Genomic DNA, 24,231 nt, shown 5'->3' with positions numbered 1-24,231 from the left:
GTATATAAATTGAATGTATCTAGCGAATTATACAAATCAAAAGCTCCATAACAAACATAAAATTTGTTATGAAGCGTAATTATGCAAATTATAGCTATAACATACAAATATAATTTTTATATTTGTTATATGTGAAAGCTGTTCTTTATTAATTCTTCAATCACCTAGATTACATCGATATAGTTACCTTATAAAGTGAATTAATATGAGTATCTATTTTGACCACTTCTATTAGATATAAAAATAATAAATTATTGTGTAGAATAATATATCAATAAAATAAATTGAAAAGGTCTATGAACACAAGGCTCTCATTCTTGCAAGAAAAAAAAGGTAACATAAAAGTCAGAAGTTAATAAAAAGTTCAATGAACAAGAGATATTTAAATTTTAAATTCCTCTACTTCATTCTCAGCTGAAAAAAGAGCTCTTTTGAAAGCAATAATCAATATTATCATCCACAGACATATAAAATAACTAAAATAGATTGATTTGTATTTTTAAAAATTTCTTATTAATATTCGATATCTATATTAAATATTAAAAATATAGATATCAAAATTAAAATTCAAATTTGAGAAATAAATCTTAATAATCCACCACAATCCGCATTGATCTGATCCCCACAAGAGGATAAGCTCATGAAGAAATGTGGAGCCACTGTTTGTTACCATGGGAGAAAAGAGATGCATACTTTTTTCTTCTTTTCCTATCCTATATGCCATCTTCGTAAGCACTAATAAGTTTCCGCACCCAATTTATAACTAGAAAACGGAATCTTCTCATTCTCTCTCCTCCATCTTTTCCCCTAAAAAAATTTGTCCCCTTTCTCGTATTTACCATCAAATCAACTACAAATCCATTCCTTCTGTTCATCATTAAAATTTTCTCTAAATTATGGAAACTACTTTCTTTTGCTACTCTACAGTTACTTGCAACTTTTTCCCCTTGTAATCCATTACAAAGAGGAGGAGATTTTGTAAATTCTGTAATTTTGTATTTGTGAATGGCGATGGACGACAACGAGAGTTGCGGAAGCAGAGCGATGGAGCCATTGTCGCCGAAGCAAAATCGGCTACAGAGGCAGAAGAATGAAGTGTTTAACCAAGTGCTTAGTAGACTCCAGGATTTGAATCTCGAAGAGGTTAAACTCCCTGGCTTTGAAGACCAGCTTTGGCTTCACTTTAATCGCCTCCCTGTTCGGTTAACTTCATAAACCCTATCTTTCCTCATTTTTCGTTTTGTTTTTTACATTTACACTGGTTAATTGAGTAATTGATCCGTTTTCTGTCTCGAAAGTTAAAGTTTTGAAGTTTTTTGGTACTGAATTTGGGTGCGTGCAGTTATGCATCGGATGTAAATGTGGAAAGAGCAGAAGATGTGCTCATGCACAAGAGGTTGCTGGACATAGCGGAGGATCCTGAGAATAGACCTGCCTTTGATGTCCGCCTTGTGCAGGTTATACTCTTATCTGCTTTTCGTGCATTTTGATGTGTGTTTGCCTTGTAGATGCTTTTTTCTCTTGATAACTCTGAATATGACATTTGAAAAACTTCTTCATATGTATGACAAGGAGGAATCTCTAAGTTGCTCTTTTTCTCTTGATAACTCTGAAAACCCATGCCAAGTTGATATGACATTAGAAAAACTTCTCCCTGTGTATGACAAGGAAGAATCTCTAATTTGATCGTAGCTGAATAAGTTGGGGATTTGATTCAACACGTAAGATGTTCCCAAGAAGCACAGGATCTGTTATTTGATTGCTTTCACAGTACTCGAGAGCAGTTGCAAAAACTAGTAGATTTGTCAATAATATTGTCAAGGCATATTTTATTTCTTTCATCCATCCCATACTTCTCTTTCATGCTACCTTAGGTAGGGCATGGAGAACTTTCTTTAGTGCTGTTCATTTTTACATTTGTTACACTCTTCAATGACCCAAATTAAAACCATTTAAAACATTTCTCTTATTCTGATAGGCTTCAGTTGACACGTCTAAGGGGATAGAAGTTTGAGTTCCAAGTAGAAAGAGAAGACGCTGGAAGCTAAAAGATAAATGTTATAAAATTATGGATGTGAGATCATAGAAGATTTTAGATGGTCATATTCTGCAGAAAATGCAAGATGGACTCATTGAGGACAAAAAGGAAGAAGATTTGAAATGTTCATGTTGAAAACATAAATAAGTTAACAACGATGTTTCTTCTCTATCAAGTTAAGCTTTTAAATCAAGGAAAATTTCCTGAGTTTGAGTCTTATTGTCACCAACAATCAAAAAGATTCTTCACATACTTACCTCATGAAAAAGTCAAGATGAATGCAAGTGGGCATGTTGAGAACATAATTTAGTAAATGAAAGTGTCATTTCTAACAAATTAAGATTTTGGATAAAGTGGCCACATAATTCAACAGTTTACATTCAACAGAGAGTGCAAGTAGGACTCATAAAGGATAAGAAGGATAAGAACTACTTGAGATTGGAGACGAGTTAGACTTATAATCACATGGAGGGAAATTGTACCTATAGACTTACAATTTCTGATTTCTCTGAATCATGTGGATGAAGCTAAGGATAGAACACAATGAAAGCAAAAGGATCCGTATCTGTGATACTAATTTGTTAGAAGTAAAATTTAGTTTTTTTTTATCTTCAGCTTGCATTAGTGTTCGTGTTTGGTAGGAGTATTTTTATTCTGGTCAGCGACTTATTCTTGGTGCCAATGTAGAGAGTTGTTAATCTCATAACCAGTTGTGTTTGTAACAGTAATATAAAAATATGGATGCTCATTATAGAATAGGTATACTGGATTGACTTGTTTGAAGAAAGTTAAATGGATATCATATTTGTAAATAAGTACTCATAGGAGATGTGCTGTAATCTTAAAACAAGAGATCACCTTAATATACACAAACTTATTTGTTGGTTCACCTTAGGCACATCTCCATTGATGGCAATAGGGTGTTATGCAAAGAGCAAGGTGCCTATTGAAGGTAATGAGGATAAGATAAAATTGGTCGTTCTTAGTATAGAGGCTATAAGCCTTTGTGATTTTGTGGGTGATGGATTGGCAATATGGGAAGTCGAATGGGTTCTTAAGTTTTGTAACTAGACCATACATCTAAAGGCATGAATACTTTGAGAAGAGAATTTGGGATTGACATTTACTCATTCCCTTTAGATCATATGAGATGTTTAAGAGGGAATGAATTATACGTAAACCTACAGTAAAAGCGATTTTGATATCTCCTCTATATTCTAAGACAACTTTGTATTGAAGAAATTTAGATCTATAGGCCATTCTTTTCTGAGAAAAGAATTTTTTAATTAAATGTTAGCAAATCAATGGACTAGCTATTTATATAAAGGAATTAACATATTGGCTATAAATGACTAACCAGTCAAATATTTGAGCATGTAATAATCCGTGACCAGCTTTGACTGTGGTTGAAACAGTTGCACCATAACAGGATCCAATTGGATATATCTTGTAAGTCCTGGGAAATCTTGGAAAATAATGTAGAAAGGATAGTCTCTTAGTATATATTCATGTACTAATATTGGAATATATATTGTAAACCAACAGAAAAGAGAATGCAAGTCATGGCCTGGCCTAAGACAAGTACTTTATAATTCAAGAGATTCTTGTTACATGCATGTTCACACATTAAGTTCATAATGCAGGTTCATCCTATGTACACTGGAGCATCAACCAATACTGTTGATGTAGATCCTTCAGTTAATGAAGAAATCCCAAGGTATGCTCTTTAGTTTAAGCATTAAAGTTTTTCTTTTTTCAGTATAACTTCTTTCTGTATATTACTTTTGCACATTTGATTTTTCTCTGTTGTGCTTCCTAAGTCATTTAATTTTATGTGCTTCCATATTGTCCCTCTCCAGCATTCATCCTCCTCCAACTTTTGGTTCATCACCCAATCTTCAAGGCCTTGAAATTCATGATGATAAAGCTCATGTAAATCATGGAGATAGTGATATCAATTCAACTTCACGGACAACCAGGTTGAATTGCCTTAATTCTTGAGTTGAAGATGATAAGATTCATGATACTAGTTTGGCTTCATAGCTTTGATATAGAGTGTATTTATTGTTCACAAAGTATTTCTAGTTGACTTTTCTTTCTTATGAGCCAAATGATTTTGTGCAGGCCAATGCATGAGATTACTTTTTCAACAATTGACAAGCCAAAAACGCTCACTCAGGTGCCTCATTATTTTAGGAATCCTCCTCCCTTTTTGTTCATAAATACATCTCTTATCTTCTCATAATCAAACAAAGACAGTAGTTTCATGAATTTATCTTATGCAGAGCTAGTGCGAATTTAACCGGAAATAAAGCTAATCCCCTAGAATTCCTGTTGTGTGTGGATATTATGAGTCCAATATTTGACAGGAAATAAGGTTAAACCCCTTGAATTCCTGTTGTGGATACCTGTCATAGGACTCGCTTCTAATAACTGAAGATAGCCTCATTCTAGATTAATAAGCAAGGATAGAATGACCTTTAGCTAAGTCAGTGAGCTGATATTGTATGGTGTTTGATTTCTATTTCTCAAGTGCATAGTATAGGATAAGCATCTTAGTGAAGATAAAATTTGATAGAGAAGACTACTTGATCACCCCCCCACACCCAAGAAAAAGGTGATAGAAGACTACACTGAAGGGGAAACAGAGGATAATAAGGAAAAGTTGTTTTTATGGACCCACAGATTGATTCTTTGATTAACTTCTGCACCTGAGAGATAAGGGTGGGGTTAGTCAGTTAATACCTAGCTTTGAAGAATATTTTTCTCAACTTTTCTGATACAATGCTGTTCCAAAGTTAATATATGAAATTCTTTATGTAAACGCTCTGTAGTTGTACCTACAAAATCTAACAGTCTCCTTAAAATATTGAGACAGTTTACCTGGACCAAAATCTTTATCTTTTATTTGCTTTCTGTCTAGTGCAATTTAAGCTTATATAACTGATTATATTATTCATATCTGTTCAGTCCTGGAATTTATGTAACTTCATTAATCTGCAGATTCTGCCATATTTTCAGAGTTCATCTGCAGATTCTGCCATATTTTCAGAGTTCTATCAAACATATTATCTTACCATGTTAACTTTGTTCTTATCTTCTTTACTTGCATTGATGTCCATCCTGGATTTCCAGTTGACCAATATAATTTCTGAGATTGGTCTGAACATTGAAGAGGCTCATGTTTTTTCAACTACTGACGGTTTCTCCTTGGATGTCTTTGTGGTTGATGGATGGCCATATGAGGTACAGTATTAATGTTCCTCTCAAGATATAACGAAACGCTTACTAGCAGTTTACCAGTCGTTTCTTAGCTTTAATTCATCTTTTCTTGTTAACAAGGGTAACTTTTGAAACTATGTTCCTTGATCATCTAGTAGATTGTTTGTTAGTTTTATGCCTGTTTTTTCGTCCTCATGTCCCAGTATATATGGCTCCCCTCAATTTTGGACAACCTGAAATATTTGACACCGTATCATTCCTATACATCTTTCAATAACTCAAACTCATTAAACTTCTAAACTCTGAATTGTGATGTGATTTCTTTTTCCATCAAACGTTTAAACCAATTTTGCGGCCATACCTTAGTATATATTCTTCTTCTGTTAGTAATATAGTAATATATATCAAATTAAAATCTATGATATGTCCACTGTAAAATGTCGTTATATACTATGAGATGGTGGGGATGAACAACTTTAGTGCTGATAACTTTCTCATTCTAGTCATATTTTTCAACTAGATATATTTTCGCTTAATAGGATGCTCAAACCTTGAGATGTTATCGGGTGAATTGAGGATGTAGTATATTTTTACAATGAAAGTTTGGAAATTTAACCCCTCATTGTTCTTCTTGAAGTTCTTCTTTTCCCTTTTGCGGTAATTTACTTTTATACTTATTCATCTGTGTTTGGAATTCTAGGAGACGGAGTTGCTTAAGAGTGAGGTGCAAAAGGAAATTATGAGGAGCAAGGTAGATATTATTCTGGCAGCTTAATGTGGACAGGACTGGCACTCAAAATTATTTTCTTAATATGATTTATGTGGCTCTATCTTCGTTTGGGAAAAGGAACATGCCGATCCTTCTGTATTTTCTTCATAATGGTGCTATGCAATTTATAGTTAATGTATGGTGTCCACTTTTAAAAATACTCAAAATAGATATCCAATGAATTTCTCAAACATGGGGGATCGCTTGCTAGTCTGATGCTTTCCGTGAGTAAGAAAGCATACTTAACAATTGTGTTAATATTCCAGACAATTTATTGAAGAGAGTTGTTGTTTCTACTAGAGTAATGCTGTAAATGCTCTGTTGCTAACTCTCCCTGAATTAGTTTCAGTAATTGCAGCAACAGCTATAGCTCAAGTAAGTATTAACATCAACTGACATTATGGTTCATATATGTATTTGATGTGCCTCAAGTTATAAAAACTTATTCCAGGAGGCCAAAATAAACAATTAAGAAACTTAGTAACTGTCTCATGACAGTTACACATGTATTGGGTGGTTTTTTCTGTATAAATAGGGGCAGGGCAGTTAAAACAAGGGTATTCAGAAAATAAAGAAAAGGGAATTCTGGGAGAGTTTCTTGCCTCTCGAATGTCTAGAAAGGTTGTGATCTTTATGATTATATAACTAAAGTTCATTATTGTCTTAGGATGTGATTTATTATGTCAGTAGTGTACTCGTGATTGTTTTGTTTTCAGACTTCTTGTTGTAATATCAGTGAATCTAGTGTGAAACAACAATATTTGTTCCTTTATTTTCTATTTTAGCAGTAAAGTCTATCAAATTGGTATCAGAGCAGTAACGTTTAGGGATGGTGAGTAGAATGGAGGGATGAGTCGAACAAGTGGAGACAAATTTGATAGGGGTAAGAGAAGATGTCAGAAAACTGGAAGGATGGTTTCAAGAAATGACAGAGACTCTTGCGAGAATTGAAGCACAAGAGAGAACTATGATGGCAGAAGCATCCCCTTCTCAAACCAGATCTGTCGGAAACCAAGAAGAGGGAAGCAATGTCAACTGGGCTGGAGAAAAAGATGGGAAGAAGTTTCGGAAACTACGACTACCAGTTTTCGAAGGAGAGGATCCTTTGGGATGGATTTTCAGAGTGGAGCGATATTTTGCCGTGAATGAAATCTCTGAAGCGGAAAGATTACAGGCAGCAAGTGTTTGTTTGGGAAAAGCCTTAAATTGGTATTATTGGATGGAATCTCGGCAACAAATGTTAACCTGGGAAGACTTCAAAAGAGAGTTGTTGAACCGATTTTATCATTCTCAAAAAATCAACCAATATGATGTCTTAATGGGGTTGAAGCAGGTTAGCACATTTACCGTGTTTCGTGAAGAATTTGAAAAGGTGTCAGCATCTATGAAGGAGGCATCTGATGGAATGTTATCTGGAGTGTTTTTAAATGGGCTGAAAGAGGAAATTCGGGCAGAAGTGATGTTGTTACAGGCTCAAACATTGAGGGAGATAATGGAGATGGCTCAAAAGGTGGAGGATCGAAATTATGTTTTGTAGCAAGTACAAGGTTTTAAATTTGAATCAGGCAAAGGAGGTGCAAGCAATAAACCAGTTGGGTTTAGACCCAATTATCACCAAGTTGCAAACATTCTTGAATCTCGTGACTTAAGAGCCGGAGTAGCAAGTCGTAACACTGATTCACTAGTGCATACTGCCACAAAGTCAACTAGCTTCAACGGGACTGCAGTAGCAAAGTCTGAAAGACAATTCAAAAGGTTGTCTGATTCAAAATTTGCCCGAAAAAGAGAGTTAGGGTTATGTTTCAGATGTGATGAAAAATTTGGCCCTAATCATCGTTGTAAAAATAGGCAGCTTAACCTATTGATTGTTTCAGAGGCACCCAACACAGATGAAGATGAAATAGAGGAATTCTTTGAGTCTACCAGAGAAGAGGTAGCTGAAGGGGAAATGAAAGGTACTATGATGGTGTTGAATATGAATTCAGTTGTGGGCCTTACAAGAGGTAGAACAATGAAACTTGTGGGGAAGATTCATGGGCACGACGTGATAATTTTGGTTGATAGTGGAGCTACCCATAATTTTATATCATCCACCCTCGCTCATCATCTGCAATTACCTATTAAGAAGACTAAAGGATTTGAAGTAACAATTGGTAATGGACAGCAGGTTAGTGGGAGTGAAGTATGCAAAGAGGTAAGGATAGATGTGCAAGGAGTCCAAATCAACCAACAATATTTTCTATTTGAATTGAGGGGAACTGGTGTGGTATTAGGGATGGAATGGTTGGCCACATTAGGAGAGATGAGGGTGAATTGGAACCTTCTTACCATGAAATTCAAAGATGCAAGAAGATTGGTGTCGCTTCGAGGTGATCCAGCCATGGTTCGAACAGTAGTGTCACTCAAAGCCATGACCAATTTGTTAAAGAAAGGAAACCAAGGATTTCTGGTCGAGTTGAATCAGGTAACAATAACTGAAGATGAGGCAGCTATAACATCAAAGGAGATTGAAAAGTTATTATATGATTATCTAGAAGTAAGTGAGTAGGCCTTAGGCCTACCACCACGTCGTTCTTGGGATCATGCTAATACTCTTTAATCTGGAGCACAACCACCAAACATTCGTCCATATCGATATCCTCATTCTCAAAAAGCAGAGATCGAGCGTTTGGTCAAAGAGATGTTGGCTGCTGGAATCATTAAAACTAGTACTAGTCCATATTCTAGTCCAGTATTACTGGTTAAGAAGAAGGATGGAAGTTGGCAATTTTGCGTGGATTATCGGGCTCTTAATGATATCACGATCCCCGACAAATTTCCAATCCCATGCATTGATGAGTTACTTGATGAGCTAGGGGGAGCCACCATATTTTCCAAGTTGGATCTTAAGTCAGGTTATCATAAAATTCGCATTCAAGCTGGAGATGAAGCAAAAACAGCCTTCCGCACTCATGAGGGACATTATGAGTTTATGGTCATGCCATTTGGTTTGACCAATGCACCCTCAACTTTTCAATCACTGATGAGTGATATTTTCAGGGATCATTTGCGGAAATTTATTTTAGTATTCTTTGATGATATTTTGATTTACAATAAGGATTATGCTTCACATCTGGGGCATTTGAAGGTTGTTTTGGATATTCTCAAAGAGAATTAGTTGGTAATCAACAAGAAGAAATGCACGTTTGGTCAGCTTAAACTTGAATATTTGGGTCATATCATCTCCTCTGAAGGAGTGCAGGCTGACCCCTCCAAGATTGACAGTATGATATCTTGGCCAAGTCCTAGAGATATAAAGTCTTTGCGGGGATTTTTGGGACTCACGGGATATTACAGAAAATTTGTCAAAGATTATGGTAAGATTGCTGCCCCTTTAACTGATTTACTAAAAAAAGATGCCTTTTCATGGGGAGAACGCGCTCAACAAACTTTTGAGGCATTGAAGTTGGCTATGACTCAAGTGCCTGTTTTAGCAATGCCAAACTTTTCTCAATCCTTTGTAATTAAAGCTGATGCTTCGGGATTTGGTGTTGGTGCAGTTTTGATGCAAAATGGTAAACCTATTTCCTATTTCAGTCGAATGCTTTCTTCCAGAGCGAGACAATGTTCGGTATATGAACGAGAGCTAATGGCCATCGTGTTGGCTGTCAAGAGATGGAATCACTATTTGCTAGGCCATCATTTCATCATTAAAACTGACCAAAAAGCCCTTAAATTTTTGCTAGGACAGAGGGTTATGGATGAGAATCAACAGAAATGGGTTTCCAAGCTCATGGGTTATAAGTTTGAGATCAAGTACAAACCGGGTGTTGAAAATGGAGTGATTGATGCTTTGTCAAGACGCGGGGAATCTTCAGAGTTATATGCGTTTTCAATTTGGTAATATAAAGACAAGGAGGAATGGGACCAGGAAGTACAACGAGACACCAAAATGGCTTCTATTTTGCAAAAGTCAATTTCAGGACAACAATCAGATGACAACTACAGCTTGAAGAATGGATGTCTACTATATAAAGGACGCTTGGTTTTGCCAAAAGGATCATCTCGAATACCTGGGCTATTGAAAGAGTTTCATTCTTCTCCTATTGGGAAGGTATGAAGAGGGATGTGCAAGACTTTGTTGCTAGGTGTGAAATTTGTCAAAAGAACAAGTCTTAAACTTTGAGTCCTGCGGGGTTACTCCAACCTTTGCCTATACCTCATCATGTGTGGGAGGATGTAACTATGGACTTCATTACTGGACTTCCTAAATCCCATAGGTTTGATAGTATTTTGGTTGTAGTGGATCATCTTACTAAGTATGCACATTTTATTCCACTTTCACACCCTTTTAATGCGAAAGATGTGGCAGCTGTTTTCATTAAGGAAGTGGTTAAATTGCATGGATTTCCCAAGTCTATTGTGTCTGATCGTGACCGTGTGTTCATAAGCCAATTTTGGAAGGAACTATTAAAGCTAGCAGGCACTACCTTACGGTATAGCTCTTCCTATCATCCAGAAACTGATGGGCAAACAGAAGTGGTGAATAGAAGTTTGGAGACATATCTCCGTTGTATGGCAGGAGAAAATCCTAAGGAATGGTCCCACTGGTTATCTTGGTTATCTTGGGCTGAGTATTGGTTTAATACATCCTTTAACAGATCAGCAGGTATGACACCCTTTAAAGCATTATACGGAAGGGATCCATCATCAATTTTTCACATGGATGACACTACTTCAGCGGTGGAAGAAGTAAATGAGCAGGTGCGCACTAGAAATCTGATCTTAACCGAACTCAAAGAACATTTGTTGCAAGCACAACAAAGAATGATGAATCAAGCTGATCGACATCGTAGAGAACTGACTTTTGAGATTGGTGAAATGGTATATCTCAAACTTTGGCCCTACAAACTACGTTTTTTGGCTAAGAAGATCAATGAAAAACTTAGTCCCCGCTTTTATAGTCCTTACAGGATTCTGGAAAAGATTGGTCCCGTAGCTTATCGGTTGGAGTTACCAGTTGGAGCACGCATTCATTCAGTGTCTCATGTTTCACAGTTGAGAAAATGTTTGCTTCCAACTACTTCTGCTCAAAACCTACCTCCATTTCTTACCCAAGAATTGGAGCTTCAAGTTGAGCCTGAGGCAGTGAGACAAATCCGAAGCTAATCAATGGTAAATTGGAAGTGCTAATCAAGTGGAAGAACCTATCAGAATTTGAGAATACTTGGGAGGAATATGCAATCATCGATCAACAATTTCCAGACTTTCACCTTGAGGACAATGTGATTCTTATAGGGAAGGGTAATGATGTGCCTCAAGTTATAAAAACTTATTCCAGGAGGCCAAAATAAACAATTAAGAAACTTAGTAACTGTCATGAGACAGTTACACATGTATTGGGTGGTTTTTTCTGTATAAATAGGGGCAGGGCAGTTAAAACAAGGATATTCAGAAAATAAAGAAAAGGGAATTCTAGGAGAGTTTCTAGCCTTTCGAATGTCTAGAAAGGTTGTGATCTTTATGATTATATAACTAAAGTTCATTATTGTCTTAGGATGTGATTTATTATGTCAGTAGTGTACTCGTGATTGTTTTGTTTTCAGACTTCTTGTTGTAATATCAGTGAATCTAGTGTGAAACAGCAGTATTTGTTCCTTTATTTTCTATTTCAGCAGTAAAGTCTATCAGTATTGCATAGCAGATTTTTAGAAGTCATGCAGATATCCTCTAACATCCTGCTTTACTTCGCATAATAGAGATCCTAAGGTTACATCTGAAAAAAGAAATATGAATCCTCACAGGAAATTTTAAAGCTCAACTTAATTATTACTTGACAACTTGGGCTTGGATGCCTGACATAATCATAGGTTGGTAGGATACTTATGTTATGTTAAATGGGGTTGTAAGAAAATAAAATTAACCAAGTATTACTGTTGTTGATTTCTATGACTGGCTCGACTTTTTCAGCAACTGGTACACCGTTATCTCTTCAATTTTCTCCTGTTTCTTATGTGAAATATGCATGAGATTTTGGTTATAAAATGATAGAAGGCATCAAAACAATAACTACGCCTCAATCCAGTCAAGTTGGGGTCAGTTGTATGAATCACTAATCCTATATTTAAGCTCATCTTAAATCAAAGTTGTCAAAATAAAAATAAAAAGTACTAAAAATTCACTATTTTTCCTTCTAGCATAAGCCTTTGACACGACTTAAGGACTCCTAAATCATAGGAGGGTAAACTTTAGTAACTGACTAAAACATATTTCCAACTGAACCTACTAATTGTAGGTTCAAATTTGAACAAGTTTTCTTGTTATATTGTCTTCTAGATTTTGATTATCATATTAGACAGATGATCTCAGTGCTTTGTCTTCTGGTAATGTTTTTCAGGAGCAGCCACAGGTCCTGCCTCCAATCAATGAGCCAGGTCAAACATCTGAATCAGTCTCCGATAGTGTAAAAATACCTACTGATGGATCAGATGACTGGGAAATTGACATCCGCCTGCTGAAATTTGAAAACAAAGTAGCATCTGGGTCATTTGGAGATCTGTATGAGCCAACAATCCATATCTTGATTTCTAGTTGAGTTTGTTGAGTCAGTGGATTTATACCGTGTCTTTTCAGGTATAAAGGCACATACTGTAGCCAGGAAGTGGCTATAAAAGTTCTCAAGCCTGAAAATTTGAATATGGATATGGTAAAAGAGTTCTCTCAGGAGGTCTTTATCATGAGGTGTGTCTGTTGTACTATCATGGTTGATAATCTCTTTCAGCATAACTTAGAGAATCTTTCCATACTTAAAAGTCTATCTGAGGATTGTTTTTTTTTACTCCTAGATAGAGTCGTACTCTATTGAAAAAAAATGTTCTGTGCCACTAGAGAATTTCTTACAATATTTTACTCCTGCGGTTAAATTGAATGTCCTGTTTCCTTTATACTTTGTTGAGTCACTAGGTATTTCTTCTATATGTGGAATTTGGCTATTTTTTATTTTTTTTAGTGGCATTAGGCTATTTGGATGAAAAAGCTGGATCATACATAATGCAAGGGACTAGGTTCTCCCAAAACACACTTAAAAGTCTTGGAAAAACTACAAATTTAAACATTAGTGGATATGTGAATTTGAATTTTATTACTAAAATTGTTTTATCAGTCTAGCTTCCTATTTCCTATTTCCTGTTTCTTACTTTCTTTGATCAAGTTTTGAGATCTTGTCTCACTATGTTTTAGGAAAATTCGGCACAAAAATGTTGTTCAATTTATAGGGGCATGCACACGACCTCCGAACCTGTGCATCGTGACAGGTATATTTCAAGATTTTATATATTTAAAGTGAACTTCTAGGTCGGTTAATAAATTGGAGAAACTGTTTGTTCTCTGTTGATTACTGTTACATAATGTTTGCCGGCAGATCCATAGTGTTTTATATGCAGAGGTGTGCTTTTATTCATTTTCCAAATTTTGAATTTTCTCCTCACACTACTGCACTTGAATGGCAGCTTATTTTTGTAACTTTTTGGTGTACATCTATGCTTCTTCATCATGTTAATGACAAGGTGCATCTGATAATTTTATTGATCAGAGTTCATGACCAGAGGAAGCATCTATACTTTTTTGCACAAGCAAAGAGGTGCTTTTAAGCTTCCTACTCTCCTGAAGGTTGCAATTGATGTTTCTAAGGGAATGAGCTATCTGCATCAAAATAACATAATTCATCGGGATCTGAAGACTGCCAATCTTCTGATGGATGAACATGGAGTAAGTCAGAGCTGTACTGCAACTGTTTCAAAAAGTTTGTCTAGAGTATTATTTTTCTAGAGTCTAGTGTATTATTTCATCTGCGACTAAGCTATCCTAAAACCAGTACATGCATTCTCATGCAAAAATTTGGGTGCAATTAAACATGAAGGCAATTCAAGGTTAATATGCAAACACTGAGATCTGTATGGCTTAGAAGTCCAAGGTTTTTCATTGCTCAGGGCCCTTTTAATAGGTTATTTGAAGTGTCTAATTATATGGATGATATCTTCTGAAAACTATTTTAAGAGAAAGAACCATAATCTGTGATTGGACTGCAGTATTGAAACCTTTAGAAGAAATGCCAAATAAAGTCGATGGAAAAGTTCATTTGCAGGGTCCACTTATTCATTGAATCCTATAAAAAGAATATCTATGAGTAATAGTAGCAGCATTAAAGCTTGATCAGTTGCAATTTAATTTGGTTCATATTTTGAAAAATGTGAATGTCCAAAATAGTACATTGTTTCTTGTTAATTTCTACATCACCAGTTTTTGCATTTCCAAGGAAATGCATTGATGAACTTTGCTTAATCACACAGCAACACCTAAACTGCTGCTGGGCGGAGTTACTTCCCACGTTATTTTCTTTGTTTACAGAATGTTCACTCTAACTATAAGATCCATCCTCTCCTTAACAGGTTGTTAAGGTTGGTGACTTTGGGGTTGCTAGAGTGCAGACTCAAACTGGGGTGATGACTGCAGAAACTGGAACGTATAGATGGATGGCTCCTGAGGTGCAGAAGATCTGAACTAATTTTATGCAGATTTTACTGCAATATCCTCAATCCAGTTGAAATTCATGATTCCAAGTTCTTTGATTTTCTTGATGACAGATATGCATGATTGCTCCACTAATTTTCCGTTTATCCTCGTGCTTAGATTTTGTTGCCACCATAAAATAACTGCAATAGTTCCCTTCGAGCTGGTTTGGGACTAGTGCTTTGGGATACACCTCAAGCATCTTGTGTGGTTTAAGCACGAGGTGCTTTTAATATGTGTGATTCTCTCTGACTTTTGCAATTTTATCCTTGTACTTGGATTTTGTTTCCACACTCAGTAAAGTGTGGTTGTCACATTCTCACTTTCATGCAGTTGTGAGTTGTGACTTGTGTTTCTGTGTTCACCTTGATGCATCTTGGATACTTTAAGCACACGGAGCTTTCGATAACCTTCTACGAGGGTTACTTTACGTAGGTTGTCATTGGTAATATGCATTGCAGGATTCCTCTACAGTATACCATGCAGATACATTCGATTCTGCAATATTAAGTATTAAAATATGAACCTCTTGGTGTAATGGTTTTGACTTATTTTCCTCTTAATACTACAACATTCTCTTACATTATCCCCGTCATTTCTATCCCAGTTTTGTGCTTAACCATCCTGCAGCATGCAAGTCTCGGTCTTAAAATGGTTTTTATTTGTTGAAGGTGATTGAACACAAACCGTACGACCACAAAGCTGATGTTTTCAGCTTTGGTATAGTGATGTGGGAACTTCTGACTGGCGAAGTAAGTCTCTGTGTTGCATCTATTTATGTTCATGTGTTAGCTGCTTGACACCTCAACTAACGTTCATGTACTGTGATGGGGCAGATTCCATATGCGTACTTAACACCATTACAAGCAGCAATAGGTGTGGTGCAACAGGTAGTATAAAGTCCACTGTCATCATCAGTACTTGTGATATCTTCCCCAGTTAAACCAACACCTCACATTTGGTTTGACATGGTTATCAGGGTCTACGGCCAACAATTCCTAAGAGCACTCATCCAAAGCTTGCTGAACTTCTTGAAAAATGCTGGCAGCAAGACCCAACTCAGAGACCAGATTTCTCGGAGATTTTGGATATTCTGAAGCAACTAACTAGGGAGGTAGGCATTTGTATTAAATTAGCTTGGTTTTATTTAAGTTTGTTCATTCCTTTGAACCTAGTTTTGTATGCTTGAAAAAACAGGTTGGAGATGATGGAGAGGACAGACACAAAGACAAATCAATCGGTAGCTTTTTTTCGTCTCTTAGAAAGGGCAATCACTGAGAATTTACTAAAGAGATGAGGGTGATCGGCCTTCAGCTTTTGTCTCGGTGTACAGATTCTCAGATGACCAGACTTGATCTGATTAGTTTTTGAAAATCACGGTTTTTATCTAATGTCGCTTGGCATTCTTTTACTATTCCTAATTTAGTCAGGGGTGCAAGCTGGTGAGTAAAGCTTTGGCAACTCTGTACAGAATAACTGTGAATTTGCGCAAGTTCTAATTCCTAACCCTTTTTGTACCTTTCTTATTGAGAATTTTTATCCTCTTTATCTGGTTCTAGCTACCAGATCATTGCTTCCGAATTGATGTTCAACCAAGATGTCTATAAAAAATAACCATTGTCACAAAGAATTGAGTAAACCACCCCTGACTAGCTTTCAATGTATAGATAGATAGATACCTCTGCAATTGAATTGAAGTGAAATTTGAGGTTCATAGAGTCTAGGTGTATAATTTGAAAAGAAATAACGATGAAAACAAATACTAGCTTTTTTGGTACTAAGAGATGGAAAAGAATCAACTGTTAGCAAGACATAAAGAAACAAGAATAGAAGAAAATTAGATCATATTACAACGTAACCACATACACACATAGTATATGTACTTTAGAAGAACATTCATATCTTTCAGATAATCGACATATTCTTCAAAAGCTTAGAAAAATCAAACCTATAAGATCTATATAAATCTAAAAGAAAATACCATATGCAAGTACAACACTGGAAACATTTGTTAGTTGCAATACCAAGTTCTAAACAAGAAATAGACGTACAAAATTACAAGTCATGTTCAGGCACTCTGACTCAGTAATTCCTTCCATCCTATGATCTGATTCCCCTATAATTAATTTTCGTTGAATTGCATCTGAAAATTGGTCAAGAATTTAACTTCTATACGTACTTTGACGGTGCAGAATATTTTTTTTACACTATTAAAAAGATTTTTTATCAACGGTCATTGCACTTGCTGAGGAGTTGCCTAGCTCGGACAGTAACCTGCAATCGTGCAAGGGCGTGCATGCAATGCAGAGCTATCCGTGCTTGTCTTCTCACACATGCCCCTCGTACCACTGCTTGAAGCCTCACAAGGCTTTTCAGTGCCTTAAACGCCCGTCTAGCCTAAAATATTGAATCAACAACACATGTATTAGCAAATGTTCACTACTAAAAAAATCACTATTTCCCATTGAAAAATGTTCAATGATTATTTCCACAGATATTTTGATTGAATCGATGTGAAAGAAAAGTAGTATTGTAATTATTGTTTCATATGGAAAAGTAAGGAAGCTTTTCAGTATTTCAACGAGAATTTGTTTTCCACCATGCATTTTTTCAGTGAGCTGATTTGGTGGGAAAATCATGTTCTATTAGCACAATTTTCACCGATTAGCGGTGAGAAAAAATAATTGTTTCTAGTAGTGAGTAATGTCAAATTAAAGATAACTGACTAAAATTGGTAGAACTTACAAGATGTCCCCTAAAATGAGATTGGATAGTAATAGCAGCCATATCCTCTTTCGACATAAAATAGATGTGCCCATTATTTTTCTTTGTAGATGACCGTCCATTGGCGCTGCTAGTCCTATTGGTAATTGTGTTGTTATGAAGAACAATGATATTTTTATGTGGAGGAGATGACCTGAATAGTTTCTTTCTGATATTACCAAACCAATTCTTCTTGGACATCCTCATCTTTGATACTACTAATTAGTAATATTTTTGTCAAAACTCAATTCTGGTAGAGCTACTGAATTGGACAGATTTTATGTGTGTTGTACTAACATTGTGGAAATAAGGAAGCGTGGGCAACATGTTTGTTATTAAAGTAAGAGAATGGAAAAATAGGTCTACTAGAACGTGGCAAGATGAAATTGATTTTGTGTAACTTTTAAGTATTTCAAAGGACCATTCTTCCACCAGGGCAGGGGCCACTAATATTAGGACATGGCTTGAACATATACCAACTAATATTTGTACAAAGTCAAAGAAGATAAACATAAAACTAAAAAAAGATTTAGTTTATATACGCTAACGTCAATATAATTAAACATGTTAATATGTTATAATAGACTGATATAATTACTATTTTTAGCAAGTTATCAATTAATAGTTATCTTAGATTTTAACATGTAAATTACATTATATGTGTTGATTGTGTAAATATTTTTCACACCAGAGAATTCAAATTTGCAAATGCATAACCATTCTTTTTAATCATATTTCCATCCGGTTGTTATTCGTTAGGATTCCTTAATTTAAGAATGAGATTATTTAATTTTCCTTGTGTGTTGATCAATTAGACCACCTAATCTATATGTACCTACCGTCTACTTATTTATCTTTGTTTTCAATCCAAAGCAAGGAAGTAAAATAAAGCTGGCTTGTCAGTTTTCCTTGTTTAGAATTAATCCCAAGAACATATAACTATACAAGTGTTTATATCATCCCCTCTGTTCCAAATTATTTAACCGCTTTTTGTTACTTCGATATTAAATCTCTCGTAATAGTTAAATTCATTTTTCGAATTAGATATTCAATAATAATTTTTACAAGTTTCCAAGTTTCGTTGGAAATTTTTTGCAATAGTATTTATAAAGTGTCCCTCATAAGTTAGGAAGTGCTCTCTTCTTTTTTTTTTTTTTTTTTAAATTCCACCCATTGTCCAGAGCCCGCATTAGAGCTCCGACTAAATCTCACTGAGTTCTTTACGAAAGCAAACATTGCAACCATTTTGGGAGAGGGGGGAAGTCATCAGATGAGAGGCATTTCAGGCCAATATTATTTATTACAGCAGAATTAGAAGAACAATATTTACATATATTGCTTGCAATACAGATTCTCCCACATCGGATATCACCTAATATAAATTACTATACAAAAGATCTTGCAAGTTACTTCTTGAACTTTCTGCCACATTTTGATGTGATGAACGGGAATTGATTTCGCCATGTTGACTACTGGTTATTATATTCATAAGTAATTAAGATGGTGTACTTATTTATTAATCTACCCTTTTATATGTGAGTAAATAAAAGGCAATTAATGCTTTATATTCAAGACTCAATCGGAAGTCCACTCTTTGTCCAAGCAGCATATCCACCAGCAATGTCAGTCACCCCAGTAAATCCCTGCACAATATATAGCACGTAATTAACTAGTAGCGTACGTAGGACTTTATGTCAACATAATTCACAATTCAATCCGTAGAGGCTCGACTATATTTTTTGGCCCAATATTACTTTCATTTTCAAGAATTTTCTATTCTAAAGCTGTAGTATGTAAGGGACTTACAGCAGCAAGAAGTTCAGTTGCAGCCATAAATGATCTCTTACCCAACTGGCATCCCTGTATAATGCGAAGTCAACAAAAGATTTTACTAAGCAAAAAGAAATTGACATCTTAACTCGTGAAATTGAAGCTTATATTATTAAAATAAAATTAATACTAGTAGTTTTGTGGACTTACAACTATAATTTCATCATCCTTCCCAAAATGTTCCAACACTTCCTCCAAGAAATTGGGGTTCTTTATCATCCCTGCACCAAATATACAGAGCTAAAGAATACTATACTAGCAGAGTGCTAAAAACTACTACTGTAGATTTGGGTATTTTGGACTTTGGTAACACTATCTATTAAGAATATATAAGGTTCAATGATGTGAAATTTACCCCTTAAAATGTCAATACACTGATTATATTTCTTACTTAGGAGTTACCAATAAAAATTATGAATGTGAGGGGATGGAGGTAATGATAGAGCAAAACATAACATAAAAAAAAATTGAACTTGAATTGGTGGGGTGCGCCAGGCCCGTGCAGTAGTGCAACGCATGGGCGACGCGCAAGAGCCCAGGCAGCAAGCTACCTTAATGGACTCTCCCCCTTAAAAAATTGAGTTAATATCGTGTGGACCAATGGCCCACATATCAGATATTAAACTGATAAGAACAGATACTACACTTGATCTTAGCCAAAAGGCCGAGAAAGGTATGCTTTGTCCAGTGTAAGTGACTGACTTTTATTACAAAACACTTGCGTTCGAGTCCTGCTTTGGCTTCCGATGTGGGAAACTTAAATACAACTCAAAGAAGAACAGATACTTGGACTAAAAAAATGAGATGCACTTGCATAAAAACATTATCGTGAAAAACAAATGAAACTTCAGAGAGTACTCTTTGTTCATATTTGAACACATTTCATGCAAATTCTGGTCTCTAGCTCTTCCTTTTCTTAAGTGAACTTTAAACAACTCTTTTCTGGTTTTTAGTCCTTAATATGTACTTGGACATGAATGGAGTGATATACAGAAAAAATAGTATTTAAAGTTGAAGTTAAAAAGGGGTATTTGAAAGTAAAAATTGTGTTCAAACATGCAATTAACTTGAAAAAAATACTAGCAACACTTATCTTCAAAGACTAACCAAAAATCGCTCTTATGTACAACCAAACAATATAATGACTTTAATTAAGTTGGTTTGAAGCTTTAGTTGTGTATGAGTTATGTTTTCCAAGTTGCCAAGATATTTTCAAAGGAATAAAAATGGAACAAGAGAATTGTAACACAGTCATGGATATATAATTAAATAACCCTCCGTCTATGAGCAAGTAAGAAAATTGAAAGAGAAGTAAGATGAACAAAATACATTTTACATGTAAACTTGAAAACACACGGCAAGGAGAAACCAGGCGAACTAGCTAGTAACTGCCACCATTTCAATTTTTGAGAACTCAATAACAATTGTAGAAAACGATCTATAGTGCATGGTTGCCACTTGGAAATAAAGAGGACACTTGTAAACAAATAAATTGAAAAACTTAAATATTGTTATTAACGAGAACTCAGAAAAAGTGAGTACTATTGAATTACTAATGATCGAACCTGATCCAATTCTAAGCATGTAGGGAATGTTTATGGCCCCAGCAGCATGCCCATCACTGAACTCTTCAGCAGTTCTGCACAAAAAAAATTGTTAAAAGATTGAATCTTCCATACTAATGATTGATAAAAAAATTTGGACATATAATCTTTAAAAAATTGAAAAATAATTTATATGTTTAGAAACTACATGGCAAGAAATAGTATGTCACACAATGCTTGTTTGACTCTCAAAATTCGAACTACGTTACATAAATTGGAACAGAGAAAGCTGCATAAATTTGCATTACCTGACATCTAAATAACGATGGCCAGCTTGAAGCAATTCCAGTGCAACTCGAACAGGAACAGAAGTAGGAACAGTGGAGTTCTGCACTTTCTCTCCAACTGTTGCCATCCAGCTACAAATATTGTTTGTTCAAACACCCATTTTGAAACCAAAAACAGAGAACTAACATAAAACAGGGGATATAGATATACTCAAAAACCCACCTAAAACTCGGATTTCTATTGCTAGTACCAATGTCACGTCTTTTTTTAGGCTGAAATTGAGACCTTGCCATTGGAATTAACGAAACCGATCCATTGATCCTGCTGTTACATAGCATTCAAATCATAAAACAGAGTAAAAAACAGAAACATAAAACAACCATTGGAAAAAAAAAATGAAATTAATCAAAAGATTTCAACTTTTCAATGCATATAAATATACCTGTGTGCCAAATTCTTGGTACCATGGAACTCAAGAAGTGAAAATGAGGTTGAATGAAGGGAAATAGTTCTCATGATTGTTTGTTCCTATTTTTGTTGCCTCTGAATTTCAATAGAATATATGGAAGTTCTTGAATTATTGTGTTGATGGTGAGAAATGAAAGAGAGATTGATATTTAAGGGTGAAGACAAGGCATGGACAAGACTGGAGGAAACAACATGGGTCTTTTAAGTGTATGGATAGATAGACACGTAAAGAAGAATTATGTATGTAGATTTTTGTGAATCCCAATTTTGCACAACTTGTAATTCAGATAATTCACAAAATGATGCGAGAGTGACTTGGATTATCCTATGGTTGGATAAGTTCCAAATGGACCTACTTTTTTTTTTTGTCTGCAGTCTAAACCTCCTTTTATCCACAAGCACACTTTTCAATGTCCTTAATATTATTACTGACTTCTCGACCAGTTACATATTGTCATATTCATAAATCATAATGAGTAACAAAATGTCTTGTTAAAGATTCTTCTAATAATTTTATATGTATATTGTATGTGATTGCACTCCCAGAATGATAATTTTGATGATAAAAAAAAGAGTTCGAGGATGCTTGGTCAATGCTATAAGTATTGGGCTTGAATAGTGATGCCACCACCCCAGTCCCCATATGCAAAGGCGTATCCAGGATTTCGGCTAGATGGGTGCACGATTACGAAAAAATATATTTTAAATATAAATTTGATCAATTTGACTTTTAGTTTGTATATGAACCATTAAATTTTAAAAATTATAGGTTCAAAATGTATAATACTACTAGTTTTAAATTTTAATATACACATTTGATTTAATTATATAAAAAATTTACAATGTTAAATTTTTTAGGAATTTTCAATGTAACACACTTGAAAATTTTGAATGATTAAAGAAAAAAAACAAAAGTAAAATTAGTTGAAACGTCAAAAGTGTAACCGATAACCACTTGAAAAGGTATTACTCACAGAGACAAGATAGATATAAGATTTAAATTTATATCCTTACTTAGAAAGGTGCACCCAATCATCATCGCATTATTATATAATATACTTTGAACATGGGTTCACACATCTATATTTAAATATTTTTTTAAAAATATAACATTACTACACATGATCTAGAGAGGGGAGCATGGGTTCACGTGAACCCACGGCACCCCCTCTAGATACGCATCTGCCCATATGTCCTGAAGTTGAGTATTTGAGCAATCTCATTGAATGATTTTGCACAGGTAGGGGTGTGAGGGGTTAGGTTGAAATTGGAGATATTAAAATGGGTTGAAATAGAAATTAAGTTGGGTTTTGATCCGCCCAAGTTCACAATTCGAATTTCAGCTCAAGATTTTATTTTTTAAAAGTAACAAATGAATAGATAAATCCTAAAAGATGTTAAATGTATAATAATTCATACAATTAATATAGGAACATATCTTAGTAAAGAGTTTTAAAACGGGTTGAAATTGAAGATTCTCTTAAAATGGGTTAGGCTTGAATGGATTGAGATTGAACTCAATTCAAATTATCTTGAGCCCAACCCTTAAAATTCTGGACGGATTGGACAGGTTACCTATGTTTGGGTTCATTTTTGACACCCTAGTAACAGGGATGAGTCATCCCAATATTTTTAGAAGCTTAATTGTGTTCACCTGGTTGTTTTAACACTAGGATCAAAAACTTGTGTAGATATAATTTGGTGGATATTCGTTTTCTTTATTTGGTTTTATCAAATGTAAATTTGATTTTTCGATTTTGAAAACTGTGCACTAAATACCAAATAAGATAAGTTGGGTTTGATTTTTTCCATACGATTTAGTTCGCTGATTCTGAAACGTTTTTACCTGTCCAAATGAAAAATAAAATGAGCACCAAATTATCAAAGTATAAGACCAAATTTTTATACTTTTAGACCAAACATGCATCAATTAGATACAACGTTTCTTATATTAGATGCAATTTCGGTCTTTTTTTTTAAAAAAAATATGAATTAATTTGTGGCAACTAAAGAGTAAAGAGAGTAACAAAATGGATCAAAAGGTTTCGGGCCAAAATTAAATATAATTTAGATTTTAAAATATTTTCTAAAATTCTAATTAATAAAAAATTATTTTTTCGATGCATCGAAGAACACCATTACTCTAGATCAAAAAATTGAAATTCCAAAAAGAAAAAAAAAAAAACTGAAACTGAACCAAAAAACCGTTAATTTGATTTGGTCCAAAAATTTTATTTTTCGGTAGTTAGGCCCACCCATCATTTAAGTAGCTTGGGAATTTTGTTATAAGGATATTGAAGATTTATAAAATGCAGATTTCTAGACTTCTGTCCAGAATCAATTTGTATTTAGGGATGGCTAATTTATTTAATGTTGTTTAATAGGAGAGGTCGGACACGATGTCTATTACTCCATATGTTTTCTCTTATTGGATAATATATACAGGTACCAATTATGGCATTTACTACCTCAATTACTAAAAATTGTTAGAACATGACGTATCCAACACTTAATTTAGGTTCTTAATTTTCGACTTCTCACAAACTACCCCATAATACATTTAGAAATTTGGTCACACGTGTAATTCCAAATTATGTGCATTACATCATTGAGATATTGTCCCTAATTACTTGTCCACTTTTGAATTGGCACACCTATTAAGAAAATAATTAATGACATAGTGAGTTTACCATTTTACCCCTATTAATTATGAAGTGGATGAAAAGTTCTACATTTTTCAAAATAATTAGTCATTTAATTGA

The 24,231-nt window shown here is 34.8% G+C and overlaps 3 protein-coding genes and 1 non-coding gene across 4 annotated transcripts in view; 1 reads left to right on the top strand and 3 right to left on the bottom strand.

Moving 5' to 3' along the window:
- Nucleotides 1–615: 615 nt before the first annotated feature.
- On the top strand, nucleotides 616–16,087 carry LOC125822793 (serine/threonine-protein kinase STY17-like). The gene is made up of 16 exons (XM_049502255.1): nucleotides 616–1,202; nucleotides 1,343–1,457; nucleotides 3,682–3,755; nucleotides 3,898–4,017; nucleotides 4,163–4,217; nucleotides 5,174–5,284; nucleotides 5,961–6,011; nucleotides 12,406–12,566; nucleotides 12,642–12,749; nucleotides 13,248–13,321; nucleotides 13,600–13,775; nucleotides 14,456–14,551; nucleotides 15,248–15,328; nucleotides 15,413–15,466; nucleotides 15,556–15,690; nucleotides 15,774–16,087. Exons 1-16 carry the CDS (start codon nucleotides 1,006–1,008, stop codon nucleotides 15,852–15,854), a joined length of 1,689 nt encoding a protein of 562 aa, XP_049358212.1. The 5' UTR covers nucleotides 616–1,005; the 3' UTR covers nucleotides 15,855–16,087.
- A 700-nt stretch (nucleotides 16,088–16,787) lies between these two features.
- Nucleotides 16,788–17,548, bottom strand: LOC125822833 (protein IQ-DOMAIN 20). Its single transcript, XM_049502292.1, has 2 exons — nucleotides 17,322–17,548; nucleotides 16,788–16,973 (listed from the first exon to the last, which is right to left on the bottom strand). Exons 1-2 carry the CDS (start codon nucleotides 17,544–17,546, stop codon nucleotides 16,803–16,805), a joined length of 396 nt encoding a protein of 131 aa, XP_049358249.1. The 5' UTR covers nucleotides 17,547–17,548; the 3' UTR covers nucleotides 16,788–16,802.
- Nucleotides 17,549–18,606: 1,058 nt separating this feature from the next.
- Nucleotides 18,607–24,231, bottom strand: part of LOC125822831 (thiosulfate sulfurtransferase 16, chloroplastic) — a 29,333-nt gene continuing 23,708 nt past the window's right edge. The window contains exons 2-8 of the mRNA XM_049502290.1: nucleotides 21,444–21,531; nucleotides 21,224–21,325; nucleotides 21,022–21,132; nucleotides 20,735–20,808; nucleotides 19,320–19,390; nucleotides 19,146–19,199; nucleotides 18,607–18,982 (exon numbers count right to left, since the gene is read on the bottom strand). Coding sequence (XP_049358247.1) covers nucleotides 18,908–18,982; nucleotides 19,146–19,199; nucleotides 19,320–19,390; nucleotides 20,735–20,808; nucleotides 21,022–21,132; nucleotides 21,224–21,325; nucleotides 21,444–21,517 — 561 coding nt within the window. The 5' untranslated portion in view covers nucleotides 21,518–21,531 and the 3' untranslated portion in view covers nucleotides 18,607–18,907. The remainder of the gene's footprint in view (nucleotides 18,983–19,145; nucleotides 19,200–19,319; nucleotides 19,391–20,734; nucleotides 20,809–21,021; nucleotides 21,133–21,223; nucleotides 21,326–21,443; nucleotides 21,532–24,231) is intronic.
- LOC125823018 (U2 spliceosomal RNA) lies at nucleotides 19,651–19,846 on the bottom strand. The gene has a single exon (XR_007442682.1). It is a non-coding gene; the product is annotated as a U2 spliceosomal RNA (small nuclear RNA).

The sequence above is a fragment of the Solanum verrucosum genome, unplaced genomic scaffold (assembly GCF_900185275.1).
Source record: "Solanum verrucosum unplaced genomic scaffold, falcon-dt-bn FXZP01000103.1, whole genome shotgun sequence".
Taxonomy (NCBI): Eukaryota; Viridiplantae; Streptophyta; class Magnoliopsida; order Solanales; family Solanaceae; genus Solanum; species Solanum verrucosum.
This window is presented reverse-complemented; position numbering and strand designations above follow the sequence as displayed.

What these genes read in the sequence shown, in the direction of transcription:
- LOC125822833 (XM_049502292.1), bottom strand. Translation starts at nt 17,546, where the DNA reads ATGAGGATGTCCAAGAAGAATTGGTTTGGTAATATCAGAAAGAAACTA. An exon ending in CTCATTTTAGGGGACATCTT is followed by an intron (nt 16,974 to 17,321) that starts GTAAGTTCTACC and finishes TCAATATTTTAG; the next exon opens with GCTAGACGGGCGTTTAAGGC.
- LOC125822793 (XM_049502255.1), top strand. Translation starts at nt 1,006, where the DNA reads ATGGCGATGGACGACAACGAGAGTTGCGGAAGCAGAGCGATGGAGCCA. An exon ending in TTGATGTCCGCCTTGTGCAG is followed by an intron (nt 1,458 to 3,681) that starts GTTATACTCTTA and finishes TTCATAATGCAG; the next exon opens with GTTCATCCTATGTACACTGG. An exon ending in AGGAAATTATGAGGAGCAAG is followed by an intron (nt 6,012 to 12,405) that starts GTAGATATTATT and finishes AATGTTTTTCAG; the next exon opens with GAGCAGCCACAGGTCCTGCC.